This window comes from Crinia signifera, chromosome 1 (assembly GCF_055691185.1).
Source record: "Crinia signifera chromosome 1, ASM5569118v1, whole genome shotgun sequence".
NCBI lineage: Eukaryota > Metazoa > Chordata > Amphibia > Anura > Myobatrachidae > Crinia > Crinia signifera.
The window spans coordinates 342,087,225-342,104,992 of record NC_139217.1 but is presented as its reverse complement, the minus strand read 5'-3'; the positions used below and the strand labels follow the sequence as shown (position 1 = coordinate 342,104,992).

Sequence of the window (17,768 nt, the reverse complement as noted above, 5' to 3'; positions counted from 1 at the left end):
GGGATAATTCGAAAATTTGGGGATAAGTTAATGAGCCTGATTAACGATGTCTGTCATTTGCAGTTACATAAAGACACATAAGCTATGCTACTGGCAAACTTCTCAAATTGGAATTCACAGGGCAGAAAGACAGTGTTGACCCCCTTTCTGACTATTGTTGTCAAGGTTGCAAAGAAAATAATTTTACGATGCTGGACGTCGTCAGCTCTGCCATTTCTGTCAGCCGTAAAGAAAACAATGCTGCAACTGCTATACATATAAAGGAGGGCTGCTCTTATTAATATTGAGAAGGGGGTTGTAAAATTTTTCAAAAAATGGGGAATCTATATCCATTATGTGGAACCTGAAGTGCAAACCCACATTTATACAGTGTTTGAGGGTACAACATGGTACCTGCATATGTCATTATTGACGTAGATTAACACACCGAGCCGCCCTATACTTGTTGCCCTCCCGTAGTTGGGGAGGGGGGAGTTTGGTTAAGTAGGGTCAAGCAACTTTGCTCGATAAATCCAGGTTGCTCTCAATTGCTGATCATTAAATTTATTCCTAGAGGTCCTAGTACAAAGTTAGGTATATAAAAGGGACAGGGTAGAATGTTGTTGCTATAAATAATTTGTTTATTTGCATTCCAATTCCAAAAGTGCAATGGATCTATGTATTATATTATTGTTAACAACGGGAATGTCGTCATATGGTTTTCTCTTTAATGGTTTGAAATGTATACTTTGAATTGTAATTTGTTTGCTTGACCATAACAAAATGACAAAATAAAGAAAATAGTTTTACCAAAAAAAAAAAAAAAAAAAGAGACAGCACCCGGGACAGAGAGTGTAGTTTTCCTACATAATCTGAACATTGAGGTGTCAGCTGTTATTTGAGACGGGACTGGGTAAAATGGGTAAATTATTTTAATAGCTAAAATCTGGAGACTGTCAATAAGGTACCCTGCAGTTCCTGTGAAGCTGGGAAGGTAACTGTGGTTTTATTGTATTTCTCAGGTACATCAGTTATTAAGAATTAAGAAATACCCCTCTTCTTCTTCTATGTGTGCGCTAGATAAATAACTTTGTAAATAAATAAATGCTTCAAAAAGGGATAAAGTGGAGAGTGATAAATAAGCAGCTCCTACCTGCCATGTTACAGGCTGGGTTTGAAAAATGACAGGTAGGAGCGGATTGGCTGATTGTTTATCACTCTCTACTTTATCACTTTTTGAAGCTGGATATATCTGGCCCTCAGTCAGTTGTTAATGTACTAGACAGGAGCATTGCAGTGCTCTATTTTATACAATTATACAAGTGCGTTTCACAACAAGTTTTATCCAGCTAAATAAAGTGACAAAAGCTAACAATCCAGCCTACTTTGCCAACAGATAAAACAGCAAATAAGGTGTCATAGTAATTCCCAACACCAAAAGAGGATGACTAGAAAAAAATAAAACATGCCGACATCCCTTCTTGCTCACTGCCTTATTCCCCAAATGCCTAGAGACCAAAATTAAGCTTTCAGCAGGCTGCCTGAGAGATGAAGGAGAATACTTACATGTGAACAAGATAGTAGCTCTTTCATTATATTTGTATCATAAATCTCTCGACTTCTGCAAAGGCGGTCCTCCTCCGAATCCAGCTTCTCGTACTCTTTTATCTAAGGACAGAGAAAGGTAAACGGTTTATTGATACAGTCATGCAGGTTTGTAATATTTAGTATTTTTAATAAAATTAAAATAAAAAAAAAAAAAAAACTAATAAATAAGCATTAATGAGTAAACAGATTTATGTAGTCCCAAAACAAGTTACATTCTGCAGCCCTTCAAAGACTGAATATGTAGGGTAATACTAAACTAGAAAAAAAACAAAGATAGCAAGAATTTAGACCAGTATTTAGTGTTTTCAGGAGAGGAATGAGTATTCAAAAACTATGTATCAAAGCAGTGTACAACATACTCTTGCAAAGGTACCGCGCTGTACAGAAAATATCACTACCAGTGTTCTCCCCAGAACTATTGCCAGATGGGTGGTATGAAGAAGTAGCCTGAAGTTTCATCTTCGTGAGATACCCAGAGAGAAGCAGGGGGGGGGGGGGGTGTGATGATGGGGTTTGGAGCTGGCCTATTTGCGCCATTAGGTTAGGTAGAATTGCATTCCTTCGCCTGCCCCGCAGGGACATTCATCGCATTTAACTTCCCATTCTGTCACTTCACTAAAGTGTGCAGAATGTAGGAGTGGTGCCCACTCTTCTTGGGCTGTACGGAACTACTCTAGAAATCATGTGTCTCCTTCAGGAACCAGGAGAGTAGGTAAGCATGATTTCAATTCAAGATTAACTGTATAGTAATTCTCGCCCCCTCAGGAGGAGGTTAGCAGAAATAATGGGAGGACCTGTGGTTATTCGCTCCTAAATGTAGCAATTGGTTCATCAACTCAAGGCACCCAAAAAAACAACAACTGAATCCACCACCTTGAGCTCAAATGTATGCATTTATTTGTTTTGAATCACTTTTTTAAGGAATCTAGTTATACAGAAACATAGAAACAGAAACATGAGCCAATTAACCTACCAGTGTATTTTCTTTACTGTGGGAATAAACCCATGCAAATATGGTGATAATATACAAACTCCACCTAGTTAGGGCCATGGTGGGAATCAAACCCATGACCATTACACAGTCTGTGGTACGCAAATAGTACAATGGATCAAACTATTTTGAGGCAACTGCCAATTCTAATTAACTATTTTTGTACTTTAAGTACCCAGGACTTCTATTTTTAGGCTAAAATTTTCTGCCTTAAAAGCTTACTAATTATGGACAATAGCTTGCTGAACATAGATCTAATTTTGAATATATGATATGATGACACTCGCACAACAATCCTTTACACACTATGTCATAATATAGTATCTTCAGTTGATTACACTACAGCAGTGATTTTCAACCTTTTTACCTTGCGGCACACTAAATAAGATTTTAAAATTGCCAAGGCACACCATGAGATCTCCATAGGGCAAAACACATTGGCCCCCACAGGAAAAAAACAAACCTATTGCCCCCCATATAAAAAACAATGAAAAGAAGAGACCAGTAAATAACATTTGAACTGGTGGTGGCTGTAAACTGGTTTGGGCATCTCTAGATCTGGGGGCACACTTGAGAACAGCTCAAGGCACACTAGTGTGCCACGGCACAGTGGTTGAAAAACACTGCACTACAGTGATGTGGTGACAATGGGAGACAAGGTTCTACTCCTAGTATGGATGAAACATGCTATGGAGCAAAGGGAAATTTATTGTACAGTATGTGTTTATATTACTGTAATGGTGTTGGTGTGGACTATTCAGAACATAAATGATACATCTCTGTCAGCGGAGATTTCTTTATTTAGACCTGAACTTCATAAAACCTAATGCTACTCCAGTCAACGCAGCGCGTTAGGAGCCTGGGAAAATTCCTAGCCTCAGATCTCTTCATTCTGACATCAATGTTATAACAGATTCAGTGCCAATTATCTTAATCAGATTCAGCACTGCATTCAGGCCAAGGCTGTTTTCTCACAAGAGTGCTAATCTGGACCTGCAGCACTTCATGTTGCAGAGACTGCATCGCGAGCACACACAGTCTTTAAAATCATCTACCTTGTCATTGTGTTTGTGGTATAAAATCCACTATATTGAAACAGCACAAGACTGAGAGGGAGACTTCAGCAAAAATCATAAAACACTTATAACATTACCTAATGAACACTTATAATACTCTACCTCCACCCACTGACCGTGCAACCTCCCTAAAGCAGACAAACAACTCATTACCGTAATCCCTTTAATATTACATATATCCCCACAGCTCCCCCATGGAGCCCAGAAAATGTTACACCCCAACATAGCACCCACTCTTGCCCCTTTAGCAGATGTCACAATGGATAAAGATGGACACCTGCCTTAAAGGAGTACTTTCAGCATCTGGTACTCTGCTCTGTGGGGTGCAGGACAGGGTCCCGACAGTCGGGATTCCGGCAGTCATTTACCCAACGTCGGGATCCCGACAGGCAAAACCCCGACGGCTACCGGCTATTCTCCCTCTTGGGGGTCCATGACCCCCATAGAGGGAGAATAGAATAGGTGGCGAGCGTAGCGAGCCACCGTGCCGAGCCTGCAAGGGGCTTTGTTGCGCTCACCATGCTTCTGGGTGTCTGGGTCCGGCCAGTCAAGAACCCGACGTCGGGATAATGACTGTCGAGATCCCGACTGTCGGAACCCTATACCAAACCCGCTCTGTGAACTGGCAAATGATATTTGTGTGGAAGACAGGAGGGGGTTGGGACCACTACTCTGGGCAGGGCCACATCTTAAAAAAGTCACTGCCTGACAGGCAGCCTTAATACTGAAAATGAAAAGAAAGGTGCTCTACTAAATGCAGCTGGTACGGTGTTGTCAGCCCCCAACAAGTACAAAATATATAGATGATGGGACAGTTCCTTATGAATGTTATTCAAACATATAAAACATTCTATATGGAATTCTATATTAAAAAACAAACAAAAAAAACAATATTATGTGCATGTAACTTGGATTCATAAAACACATTACCACTAGATAATAGGATCTCCTTTGAATTATAGTGATGAATTGTTACCAGGTAGTCAGCATAGTCCCATTAGATGGTGAGAAGGGATGATGGTATTTCCAGTAGGGAGTCCATTCTCCCAATAGGGAATACTGGAAATACCATCATCCCTTCTCACTATAATTCATTGGAGATGTCTTAGTCCAGATCCTATTATCTAGTGGTATTGTGTTTTATGAATCCAAGTTACATGCACACATTATTGTTTATGTATTTTAATATGGAATTCCATATAAAATGTTTTTATATGTTTGATTAAAATTGTAACATTCATAAGAAACTGTCCCATTCTCTATATAATTTTCTTTAGGCTTAGTATCTCCACCAGCACTGGTACATTTTTATATGGACTTCACACTGAGCCCAGTCCATTTATATTCTCATGCTTTGCATACATACTATACCACAAGGTGTGCACATGAGTATAACCATGTACCATTGGAAAGTAATATAAAGGAAATATTTGCGTGGAAGCTAGTACTATTAAAATGTAATAAGTTACACAATTACTTTAAGGTATTTAAGAATTTCTGATAATCATGCATAAAAGGTGCTTTAAACATAACACTGATTTGTATATGGTGTGTGTGCCACTGCTAAATGTCCTGGTTGATGTGATTAAATATGCTTGCCAGTGGCAGAACTACCGAGGGTGCAGCTGCTGTGGGGCCCGGCGGCTGGGGGGGGCCGATGGACAGCAAGCAATCCCCTGCAACAACCTGTAGTTTTAGTATTTTGTTAGCCGCGGCAGCCAGCTGCATTTGCGAGCCAACCCCTGGGAGCGTGAGGAGTCGTGCGGGGGGGTCACGGGTTTGTGCAGTGAGGGAGAAGCCGGGCGGGTAGCGCCGTGAGGGAGAAGCTGGATGGGGAGAGAAGCAGAAGAAGAAGTGAGAGGCTCGAAACCTGCTGGACAGGCTCTGGAACGGAATGGAACGGAAGGTCATCCGCCCGAGCTGCCAGCCGAGTGCCTGGGGCTGGGACACAGTGAGGAAGAAGGCAATCTTGCAGGCTGCTGCTGGTGAGCTTGGTAAACATGTTGCATCAGCAGTTAAAGGATTATATTGAAATAATATTTTTTTTTTTTTAATAAAGTATTTTTTATTAGACAATAAAAGAGAAACTGTACATAGCAATATAGTACATTGATTGATCACATACAAAATAATTATGCATATCCAGATCTAAACATGTATGTAATTTGCATACAAATGTATTGAATATATTGTGTTATGCACGTATGTTAATAAAGACAATATTAAGCACTTAGTGTCTGAGTCCTGTACATATGAAATATCTAGATCATAATATCAATATCTAATAATTGAAGAAAGAGAAAAGGGAGAAGAGAGAGAGAGAGAATAAAAAGAAAAGAAAAAAAGAGGGTATCTCGCTAACACCAATTAGGGGACATAACCCACATACGAAAAGAACATCAAATAGATAAGTAGTAATTGGTCGGCACGAAACAGCAAATAACACATTCAAGACACATCCCTATTTCAGTTACTGATCCCCAAAGTGGTTACTAGAATTCGGACCCAGTAATATTATGAAGGAGACGAAGAGTGTGGGGATTCCAACCATCTGTTCCAAATTTTATCAAACTTAGCCATGGTAATGCGGGACATGTATACATATTTTTCATTTTGTAAAGAAGTGTTTACCAGGGCCCTCCACTCCACTAATGTAGGTCCCAGACTAGCCATCCAGTGCCTAGCTATCACCACCTTAGCAAGTGAGCAGAGATTTATCACATACTGACATTCTCTACATTATTGAGAGGTGTTTTCCTTACTGCCCATTACACATAGCTTGGGTGTCAGTGTCTGGTCAGGAGGAGACCAAGGGACAATCCCACTGAAGATGCCAAAAGCATCCCGGCAGGGAGTGGCATTTAGGACAGTGTGAGGTAGCTCGCCCTCCAAAGCTTACAAGTTTTGTTGGGGTCAGGTATGTCCTGTGCAGTATGAATAGTTGCACCTGCTGAAATCTCGCAGAGACCGTAGCATGTCTTGGAAGTGCCAATGCCTCCTCCCACTCCTCCTCCCCAGTTTGCCCAATATCTACCTCCCACTTGGACTTCAGAGTGGGTAGGGAATCCTTATGTAAATAGGACAGTAAAAGTGAGTATGTCAAAGAGACAGCCTTAGTCTGACCCAGGTTGCTTATAAAGGTTCTTGTTGGGGAAGGCGTCAATACAGGGGAACTATTGTTAAATTGCGTACTTAGGGCATGTCGTAGTTGCAGGTACCTGAAAAAATTAATTTGAGACAGTCCATACTCCTCCTTTAACTGCTGAAACAACTTCAGCACACTGACTTGAAATAATAAATGTAAAAGTTTTATTTACTTTTTTTTTATGTGTTTTATTTTATCTGACCTATACAATGTCAATGTTTGCTGCCATCTGGCATGCTGTGAATATTCACAGGCGGTGATTGTACCACTAGTAATTAATGGAGTGATCACCAGCATAGGCGAATCTAGAATTATGGTAATGAGTGGTCCCAGATGCAGACACAAAAGCAGGGGAATCTTTGCGCAGCAAAAAGGGGGCGTGGCCTCATGGGAAGGAGGCGTGGCATCACAAAAAGGGGTGTTGTATTACACTTTAGACCATACACAGTAATGCCCATTACACATTTTAGCAAACTCAGTAATACCCATTACACATAAAGCCACACATCATGATGCCCATTACATACTATATAACAAACCGTAATGCCCATTACATATTTGCCACTTAAGTGCTGCTTACCTACGTGCTCATTGCTAGGGGGTTCTTGCTTGATGGCACCATAGTACCCATTACACATGATGCCGCACATGATTAAAGGGGGGGCGGGCTGAGGCGAAAGCGGGGAGAAGAATTGGAGCGGAAGCTGCAGGGGTGACAGTCATTGACAGCTGGGCAGAGAGCAGGGGGCTGCCCGGCTGTATTCAGAGCACTGCAGTTCACGGCTGTTTGAAATAATACCCCTTTCACACCAGAAAATGCAGGGATTTACCCAGGAATATGGTCCCAGGATCATGCAGGGACATTCCCAGGCAGACCCCTTATACACCAGCCTGGTCCCTGCATTTTCTGGTGTGAGGGGGAGAGACAACCACTCCCCCCTCTCCCTACCCCCCTTTAACCAACCAGCTATATCTTTGGAACCAACTGACCCATTTGCATGAGACCAGTATCATATTGAAGAACTTTTGAGTTGGCTTCAACTGATTTTGGTCCTGTGAAACTGGGCTGTTTGATTCCAGAGAAATCTGCCCTCAAAGAACATAAACAGTCATGAAATTACATTTAAGAAATTAAAAAAATGGTTTAACCTCAATATCCCTGGAACCAATTAACCCATATGGATCCAGCCTGGTATCAGATTGAAGGCCCAGCAATTTGGGTTCGACTGAGATCAACCTCGAGCTTCAGTGATTCCGAAGGGGGAACTGGCAGCCATTGAACTGGGTGGGGGTCGGAATTAGTGGGTCCCATGTTATTCTATAGGGAAAACATTCCAGCTTTGCCTGGCCGTATCTCCGGTGCCCAGGGGGCTAGAGACACGGGGCTGGGCTCGTTGGAAAGCCCCTTCCCTCAGCTACAAAATGGGCTAATGGGTGGTCCTGTGCACCCCCGGACCACCCCCTAGATTCGCCTATGATCACCAGTTACAAATAGTTGTGGTGTGTCGCATAATGCTTAAGGTGCATTGGGATGTGTTGCATATTGTTCAAGGGGCATTACGGTTTGTCACAATGTGTAAGGGGCATTGTGATGTGTCACAAAATATGAAAGGGGCATTGCGGTGTGTCACATATTGTCCAAGTGGCATTTAGGTGTGTCACATGTGTAAGGGGCATTGCGGTGTGTCATATAATGTGTAAGGACAATGTGGGGGGCCCCATTATAAATTTTGCTATGGGGCCCACAAAGTTCTAGTTACGCCTCTGATGCTTGCCTTTCATAAAGAGTAATAATTATATCCTGTGAACTACAAATTAAATTTGGCTCTCCATGCTACAATCAAACACTATTGCGTTATAGAGGACATTATTTTCAGGCCCATTAACCTCTTCAGGGATATTGTAGTCTTCATTCTAGCACCCGCCATATTTGAAAGACCATGCAGATCCTGTTCCCTGCCTGGGGTGTCACTGTCTGCTGTGGTGTTTCTAGCACAGGTCTGGTTTGCATATCAGTGCAGATATACAGACCACACTGTGCTACAAGCACTACAGCAGACAGTGACACTCCAGGCAGGGAAGAGGAACTGCATGGGTTTTCAAATATGGCGGGTGCTAGAATGAACACTATATTGGCACATACATGTACGTTTACTCGGATTTAACAACAGGTAATTTTAACTGCACAGCTTTGAAGTTTGAAAATATATTTAGAAAATTGGTCAATATAATAAATAAATAAAATCTATTTGCAGGGAACATATAGAGTATCATACTGTATATATATTTAGAATTTCTGTACATTTGCCAAGGACACTTCACAAATGTTTACAATTTGCAACAGTAGTGTATATTTTTTCAACATAATGTAATTACAATTTTGTGTAATAAAAACTGGTACATACTAGAAATGTTTGTGAACTAAGATTATATTTCTCTAGCAGGTTTTTTGTATTGTGTCTATTCATTTCAGTGTTGTATCAATAATGGGTTAAGTGGGGGGCCCACACCGCACAAACTGAACCAATTTTGGAAATACTTATCCTACTGAGTCCCGTGGCAAGAGCACTGCAGAAATCGCCGTAAAAATAGAGCAGCAGACATTTTCCTGCGATCTGCGCATGCACAGTGGAGTCCGAGCGCTCTAGCGCTCAGACTCAACAATACAGCAGAGGTTCTCGCATGCACAGTAGGGTCTGAGCACTAAAGCGCTCAGACCCTTACGCTCCTGGCAGAGAGGAGGGGGCCTGGCTGAGGAGGCTGCAGACGGGCCTCCTCCTCTCTCAAGATGCCCCTGATCCCATTCAACATACATAGTGAATATCCACATTTGTGACCTTTAGAGCTCGTGGGTATTTCTGTGTCATGGTATATTCTATATATGTTTTTGTGGCAGTGATTATGCAGTCAGCTGACTGAGTGTGGAACTGTGATAGGTCTCTGTGTGATTCCATAGGTGACTGCTGCTGCAGGGGTAAAGGCTGTGCTCTGATTGGCTCTATGAGTAAGTGACAAAGCCAATCAAAACTAGCAATGATCTTTTTTTCCTAGCAGCAGCCTAGAGAGGGGAGTGACCAAGCCATATTTTGAGAGGCCACATCAACACACAGACAATGTGACAATTCTACAGTGGGCAGATAAGGCAATTGTTCATACAGATGTGTACACATGCTGCAGAGTGCCACAGTGAAAGCAATGACATGGGGTATATTCAATGCCAAGGCTCGCCACTATATGCAGCGGGCTTGCTGCATTTTTGGCGAACCTCGCCATTCCAGGAAATCCTCGCCGTCCTCCGACGGTGAGGATTTCCCTGGAACATACAATGCGGCGAGCGGCCAGTGAGGGGGTTAGATAGCAAGGATGGCTGGTTTTTCGGTGATCCTCGCTGAAAACCAGCCATCCTCGCCGCCGCACAAACACTCTCACGGGCGTGATCCAGCAGTGGGGTTGGGGGGCCGGGAGCTCCACGGTGTGCATCCATCCTTGACCCCAACAGGGGGGGCTGCCTGCAGGCCGATGGTGCTGTGGGGGGGGGGGGGCATTGCCGCGCTGCTGGACACCAGCCATCCTGATGCGGCGAGCGGCCAGTGAGGGGGTTAGATAGCAAGGATGGCTGGCTTTTCGGTAATCCTCGCTGAAAACCAGCCATCCTCGCCGCCGCACAAACACTCTCACGGGCGTGATCCAGCAGTGGGGTTGGGGGGCCGGGAGCTCCACGGTGTGCATCCATCCTTGACCCCAACAGGGGGAGCTGTCTGCAGGCCGATGGTGCTGTGGGGGGGGGGGGGGGGGCATTGCCGCGCTGCTGGACACCAGCCATCCTGCTGCTGTTCTGCTCCAGTGGTTTGCATCACTCACCGCCGGGGGTGCACAGCACTGCCTCTTCTCTCTCGCTCACTACCGACATGCTGCACGTCGCCTGCTGCTCCGGAGGCCGGGGATGGTGGAGCTCAGTAGATGGGGTACCGGAGCTCCACGTGCATGCGACTATCTCTGGCCTCCACCGGGGGGGGTATTCTTTTGTGTACATACTGTATAATGTCAGTTCATTTTTCCTACGGCTTACAGAATCCGGCATTCAGAATACCATCGACAGAAATTCTGAATGCCAACATTTCGATGGAGGGAATCCTGACACGGTATACTTACCTACTCCTAACACACACACACACACACCCCTTCCCGCAACCCTAAACCATCCTTCCACAGCCCGCACGCTTACGTTTTGCATCTCGGCAGTTGGGATTCCAGCGCCAGCATCCTCAACTGGGATTACCGTGCTGTATACTAGAGGTAGTCAGGATTCTGGCACAGGTATTGTGAAAGATGGCATCCCCACTGCTGGGATGCTGAATGTATCCTGTTCTTCGTTATCTGATCAATAAAATATACTCATTTTTATAAATTAATATGATAGGTCTCTAAACCTATAAACTTGTCCCTGAAGAGGTTAATAGGGATGTATAATATAAGTACATGCATAGTACTCTTTTGCCATTCTGATGTGTTACATGAAACTGCAGACTAGCTCTTCTTTAATAAAGCACCACAAACATGGATTAAAGCAAATTACAGAGAAAGAGCATGATCCAGATGTAGAGGTCACAATACAGGCTTCTTATATTGTGATACTCTGTTCACATGAAGAGTGGGACGTCAGTAATGTGGTCGCTTGCCATGTAACAAATAAAGGGTTGCCAAAAAATGTTTACACTGATCTACCCATGAGTACTGTATGGGTCAAATGCAACTTCAGGCCATTCACCTCACTTTCTAAATATGTATAAACTTGGAAGGAAACTATGTGTAATAAATGTCATGCTGTTCACATGACAGAGCATTGTCTTATTAGGACTTACAGGAATACATACAAAGGTCCTAGAGGGTGTAATACAGTGCTGTCCAGCTGGAGGGGCACATGGTGGTACACATCAGGGGATAGTCCTGATTCATGGTGCCCACTGGTGGATTCAGGGGGGGGCACCCGGGCACGTGCCCCCCCCTGTCATTTCAGATGGGTTTTTTTGTTATTTCTGCTGCCCGCTCCCCCGCTGTGCCCGGCCGGGAGAGAGATGTGCTACTGTATAAAATTAACTTCTCCTGCTGGACGGCTAGCCAATGGGCGCTTGCGGTCCAGCAGCCAATCAACTGGCGGCTGCTGGACCGCGAGCGCCTATTGGCTAGCGGTCCAGCGGGAGATATGAATTTGACATAGGATAGGAGCACATTTCTCTCCCGGCCGGGCACAATGTGGAGCAGGTGAGCGGGGAGACGCGGGCGAGCGGAGCGGGGCGGGCTTGGCTGGCTGCCAAGCACAGGCGGGGGGGTTCACACACAACCCTCCCACCCTACTGCACCCACCCTGCTGCAAGCACCCTCCCACCCTGCTGCACTCAAGCAGATTCAGTCGAGCATGAAGCCCCTTGGCATCGAGCATGTAGGTACAGGTAAGTGGCACTTATGTGTCAAATGTGTAATGGGCATTATGGTGTGATCTATAGTATGTAATGGGCATTACGGTGTGTTATATAGTATGTCATGGGCATTACGGTGTGTTATATAGTATGTGACGGGCATTACGGTGTGTTATATAGTATGTAATGGGCATTACCATGTGTTATATAGTATGTAATGGGCATTACGGTGTGTTATATAGTATGTGACGGGCATTACGGTGTTATATAGTATGTAATGGGCATTACGGTGTGTTATATAGTATGTAATGGGCAGTACTATGTGTTATATTGTATGTAATGGGAATTGCGGTGTGTTATATTGTATGTGACGGGCATTACGGTGTGTTATATAGTATGTAATGGGCATTACGGTGTGTTGTATAGTATGTAATGGGCATTGCAGTGTGTTATATAGTATGTTATGGGGATTACGGTGTTATATAGTATGTCATGGGCATTGCGGTGTGTTATATAGTATGTAATGGGCATCATGTGTGGGCTTATGTGTAATTGGAATTACAAAGTTCACTAAAATGTGCAATGGGCATTACGGTGTGTGGTATTATTTTGGTCCATGCCCACTTTTAACTGAGCAGGAGCCTCACCTACTACAAATTGAGAGGGAGGGGGGGCGTGAAACATGCCCTTGCTCCGGGCACCTAGCTACACCACTGCCGCCGCCTTATAGGAGACAGACACTAGAGGTACTGCTATACCTCTAGTGTTTGTCAGAACAGAAGAGTGCGGCCAGCGCTACCCGGAAGTGTGGATTTAGGTAGCGCTGGCGCGCTATTTAAATGGAACCCTTCACAAGCATGCACCCTGGCTCCCCCCTGGCAAAAAAAAAATATCAATCCCATGGCATGGCAATAAGAATAAAACCCCTGGCAAGAAGCATGTAACCCCTGGCAACAAGTGATATTCCTCTGACAATAAGTATGTAGGTAAGCAGCAATTAAATGGTATAATATGTAATAGGCATTATTATGTTTAATGGGCATTTTGGTATTGGCATTATGTTTAATGGGCATCACAACGTATGGCATTGTGTTTTATGGGCATTACTTTGTTGGCATTATGTGTAATGGCCATGTGTGACATTATATTTAATTGGTATTACGGTGTGTGACATTATGTGTAATGGGCATTACTGTGTACATTTTTGGCTCGCCGACGGCGCGCAATGTCCCTATTTATACATCATTATCTATACTATGGCTTAATCCATGTGGCATTATGGAAATTTTGTCTCATTCTTTTTGGCATCATGTGTAAGCGGCAAGTATAATAGGGTCCACTGTTTTGTTGCATAATGTGTAAAAGTGTTATATGGTGTGGTACACTACATTCAAGGACATGCCCCCTTTGGAATGACCACGCCCCCTTTAAAAAAAAAACCTGTGCGCCTTCGGCGTGCACACAACTCCATCCTTCACTTTTCACTCCACAGTGGGCCTGTGGACTTAAAATGTCAGGGCCTATTTCTAATCCCATTCCTTCCCTCTCTCTCTGTTCTCCTCCTCTCTATCTCGCTTCACTCTCTGAGAATGCACACTGGCACTACTAACACCGCTCACTCCCATCCCCCTGTCATGGTGCCCCCCCTGTCATTTTCTCCTGGATCCGCCCCTGATGGTGCCTGAAGGTGGTGAGAAATCCAAAGCCGGGCAGTATTTTACAACACACTACTTTACTATGAGGCCAGTATTACTTTCATCTTCAGCTTCACTCTCCCTTCAATATGCAACTGCTGTGGCTTCACTATGGGAACTTGCTACACTGTATGTCCTATAACTTTCCAACACTGGAGCTCTAAGATATCGCTAGGAAGAAGTATCCTTACAGAGTATGCGTTCTGTTGAAGAAGAAAAACACCCCCCTAAAATATATGTCCCACTTATTTTAATAATCTTTCTCTGCTAAATGAAATGTAGTGTTGGCATTGCTTTGAAAAACCAGGAGGACCTGTACACAGACATCAAGCTTCTATCAAGTGCAAACTTCTTCTCCTCCACAATCTATGCTGATCCACACACCTGTACACAATGAAAATACACCAGCAAGGCATGTAGCAAGAAGAATAAGCAGAATTTAAGAGTCTGATAAAAGTGTGAATGAATGCTTCCACAAACAGCACAGCATTTCCACTGTATTACTATGTCATCTAGCAATTCTCCTTACCTAACATTACAGCCTACTTGCTACTCTGCTGCCCCTCTGGTCTAGGGGTCTATTCATAGAGAAAAGTAAAGCCATATTTTGGAAGTTTCTTAAGGGAGCACCAAAGTGAACACAGCTACTGTATCCCCCTGCCCTTTTCGTCCCCTTGAACAGTAGCCAATCAGAGGAGCCCAGGGCATATGCCATGTCTCCCCTTCCTAATTGTCTGCTGTCCCCGTATTGCACTATACCAGCGGCCACTTGGGTCACCTACTCCTTACTGCCCCCACGCTCTATCCCTACCTGCACTATAGTAAGGTGACCTGACATATGCCTATGCTAGGTCACCTTGGCAGACTACATACAAAGCCCCAATGCTCTGTACCCACCACATACTGACTGACTGCTACTGGTCTCTCTGAGCAGTGTCCTGCCCACTCATCTCTATCATGAGCCCCAGGGGCAGAACAGAACAAAATAAACAAAAAAGCTGCATTAAGAAAAAAAAATACAAAAGGAGAATCCAGGATCATGAAATAGTAAAATACTGGATTGTATCAGGAAAAAGCTAAGGCTGCATGAAAATATGAATAACCCCTTATTTAAACAGAGCAGAAACATTCCTTAGCGCTGTGTAATGTTTAGTGATAAGTAAAACCCATACTGTACATCAGATTCTTTCCAGAATTTCCCAGTACTAGCGCAGGATGGCTGTCTGCATTTTGCTCTGCCAGCCAACTGTTAAAGCCACTGCCCGGCTCACTGAGTACTGCTAATGTTTGCCCAATGTTCCTATGCCTGCTGCGGCTGGAGCCTCGAGTCTGGCTGCTGATCGCCCATGCTCACATTTGGTGGCGTGCTGGTCTCTGTCTTTTGTGGTTCCCCCTTTGCTAGCTCTTTGTAGCTGATGTACGCGGGCAGTGTTTTGTTCCCAGCAGCACTTCCTTGCCCAAGGTGGCACCTTCTATATGCCCGTTCTCCAGTGGTGAAGACCTGGGGGCAGGTGACACATGATTCTGCCTGGATGATCTCGCTCCTCAGACATCTTCCAGTGGTTCAGCTATCTGTAGTCAGGGACAGGGTTCTAGCCTAGTATATCGGGCTTATGATCAGCGTTCGGTACTCTTTACCTAGAACGGCGCCAGCGATCAGAATCGCGGGCGTCGGGGGTAAAAAATCGCGGTAATCGCGGGCATCGCGGGTAAATCGCGGGTACATCAAAATCGGGTACCCGCGATTACCGCGATTTTCCCATAGGGAACAATGTTAAACAGCCTGATTGACCGCGATTTTACTGTAAAATGCCTCAATGCCCGCGATTTTCCCATAGGAATCAATGTTAAATGGGCTACAGAGCCCAAATAGCCCCAATTAACCCTTAAATGTCCCCCCAATTTTTGTACGCCACCCCACGATCCACGCCAACCCGAAGCGTGGCGAGCGCAGCGAGCCCGCGAGGGGCGGCGGTACGCGTCCTCCGACCTTTTCATGCCCTACTATCCACGTCGGCGTGGAGTTGAGAATAGAATAGTGTGGCGAGCGCAGCGAGCCACCGAGCCCGAAGCGTGGCGAGCGCAGCGAGCCCCGCGAGGGGACGCGGATACCTTCACAGGTAAACGCGTCCCTTCGCGGGCTTCACAGGTGTCCGCGTCGCCACGGACACCTGTGAAGTCCGCGAGGGGACGCGTATAACTGTGAAGGTATCGGCGTCCCCTCGCGGGGGAAAATCGCGGGCATTGAGGCATTGAATGCAAAATCGCGGTCAATTAGGCTTTTTAACATTGTTCCCTATGGGAAAATCGCGGTGATCGCGGGCATCGCGTCGCGGCCGTTTATGTGCTGCCCGCGATGTCGCGATCACCGCGATGGGCGCCGTAAAGAGTACCCAGCGTTCTTCATAAACCTCTCTCAAAAATTGCTTTATACAACCGTGAAAACTACCTCAAAATCCATCAAGCGGTTCTTAACCCAAATACCTACCAGGGACCTTTTTTTTTTACACTATGTAGAGATAGCACATGCTGCTCAAGCCTGCTTAAGATTTGTTTTACGCTTATAAGAAACAACCCAGGTCCGCTAGCGCATTAAAAATAATTCCATTTTCCCAATAAAGGAACTCATACTCTGTATAAGAGAAAGTTTGTGGTCATTAGCTTCAACCCCACTTTTCTAATGGGGATAACAAGCGAAATATTCTCCCACATCTTTCATGCTTCATTGGCAGCCAATGAGTTACTTGGGTGAGTAAAGAACAAAAGGCTGTTCCATGGTAACATACCGCAAAAACAAATGCAATCAAACTTGTCTAGTTGACGGTGTACTACACCACAGGCTGCAGTCTAATAGAAAGTGTGAGGAAAGCCCTGTGTTCCTTCACCCAGTTGCTTGGTAACTAGGGATTTCCCAAGCCCAGGTTGCTAAGTGAGCTTATTAGCATACATGTACTGGCATATTGTAAATATTTATACAACGCAAAAGAGATCGTTTTTTTTTTTCTACACCACATAACAAAACATAACCCCAAGAGCAAAACACAGTTGTCCCTGTGCTAAATATATTTGGTTCTCCTATTGGCTTCTCAACCCAATTTGATATGTTCCTCTGGTTTACTCTTCTACTTCTATATGCATGCTGATAAAAAAGAGGGATCCTTGATCCCTTTGAGAATCTAAGCATACATGCCATACAACATGTAATTATTGTGTTATAAAAGAGTGACTAGATTCTGAGCAATATGAAGCCAATAATTTCACTAATATATCATTGTGCAAGAAAATGTGCATATATGGTCTACCAACGTAAATAATACGAGCATCCAGACACGACAGTGAGAACTGTCTTTAAAATATCGGAACGTACTATACAACAAGGGATAAACTATTATAAACATAGGTTGAACTAGATGGACGCAAGTCTTTATTCAGCCTCACCTACTATGTAACCACTGGCACATCAGAGAAAAGTTAATATGCCCCTAAGAATTCTGGGAACGTAAACCCTGCACAACAACAGTTACCAGCTAGAGTGTAACCCATCGACGCAGGCACACTCAGATGGACATTCATTATGTAACATATCATTAGTTACACTAAACAGACAAACATAGAATTTGACGACAGATATAAAGTGGGCACATGTACTCTGTTAATAAAAACCTCATACGCTTTTTTAAAATCTTGCCAAGTTATTTACAGTAGATGTAGATCACACATCATTTTTTAAATAAAAAATCTTTTTGTCCTCCAGAACTAAATAGTGTGCAAGGCAACCACTCACCAATGACATAAATGGTCACCACCTCTCTATCTCTATCAACTCCAATGCAATCCATCCATACAGGCACACTCAGA

At 44.1% G+C, this 17,768-nt stretch overlaps 1 protein-coding gene across 4 annotated transcripts in view; it reads right to left on the bottom strand.

Moving 5' to 3' along the window:
* The window catches only part of GRK3 (G protein-coupled receptor kinase 3), a 316,600-nt gene that overhangs the window by 112,663 nt on the left and 186,169 nt on the right, over positions 1-17,768 (bottom strand). For all 4 annotated transcript variants that reach the window (XM_083146472.1, XM_083146488.1, XM_083146479.1 and 1 more), the window contains exon 4: positions 1,546-1,647. In XM_083146472.1, the coding sequence (XP_083002598.1) occupies positions 1,546-1,647 (102 nt within the window). The remainder of the gene's footprint in view (positions 1-1,545; positions 1,648-17,768) is intronic.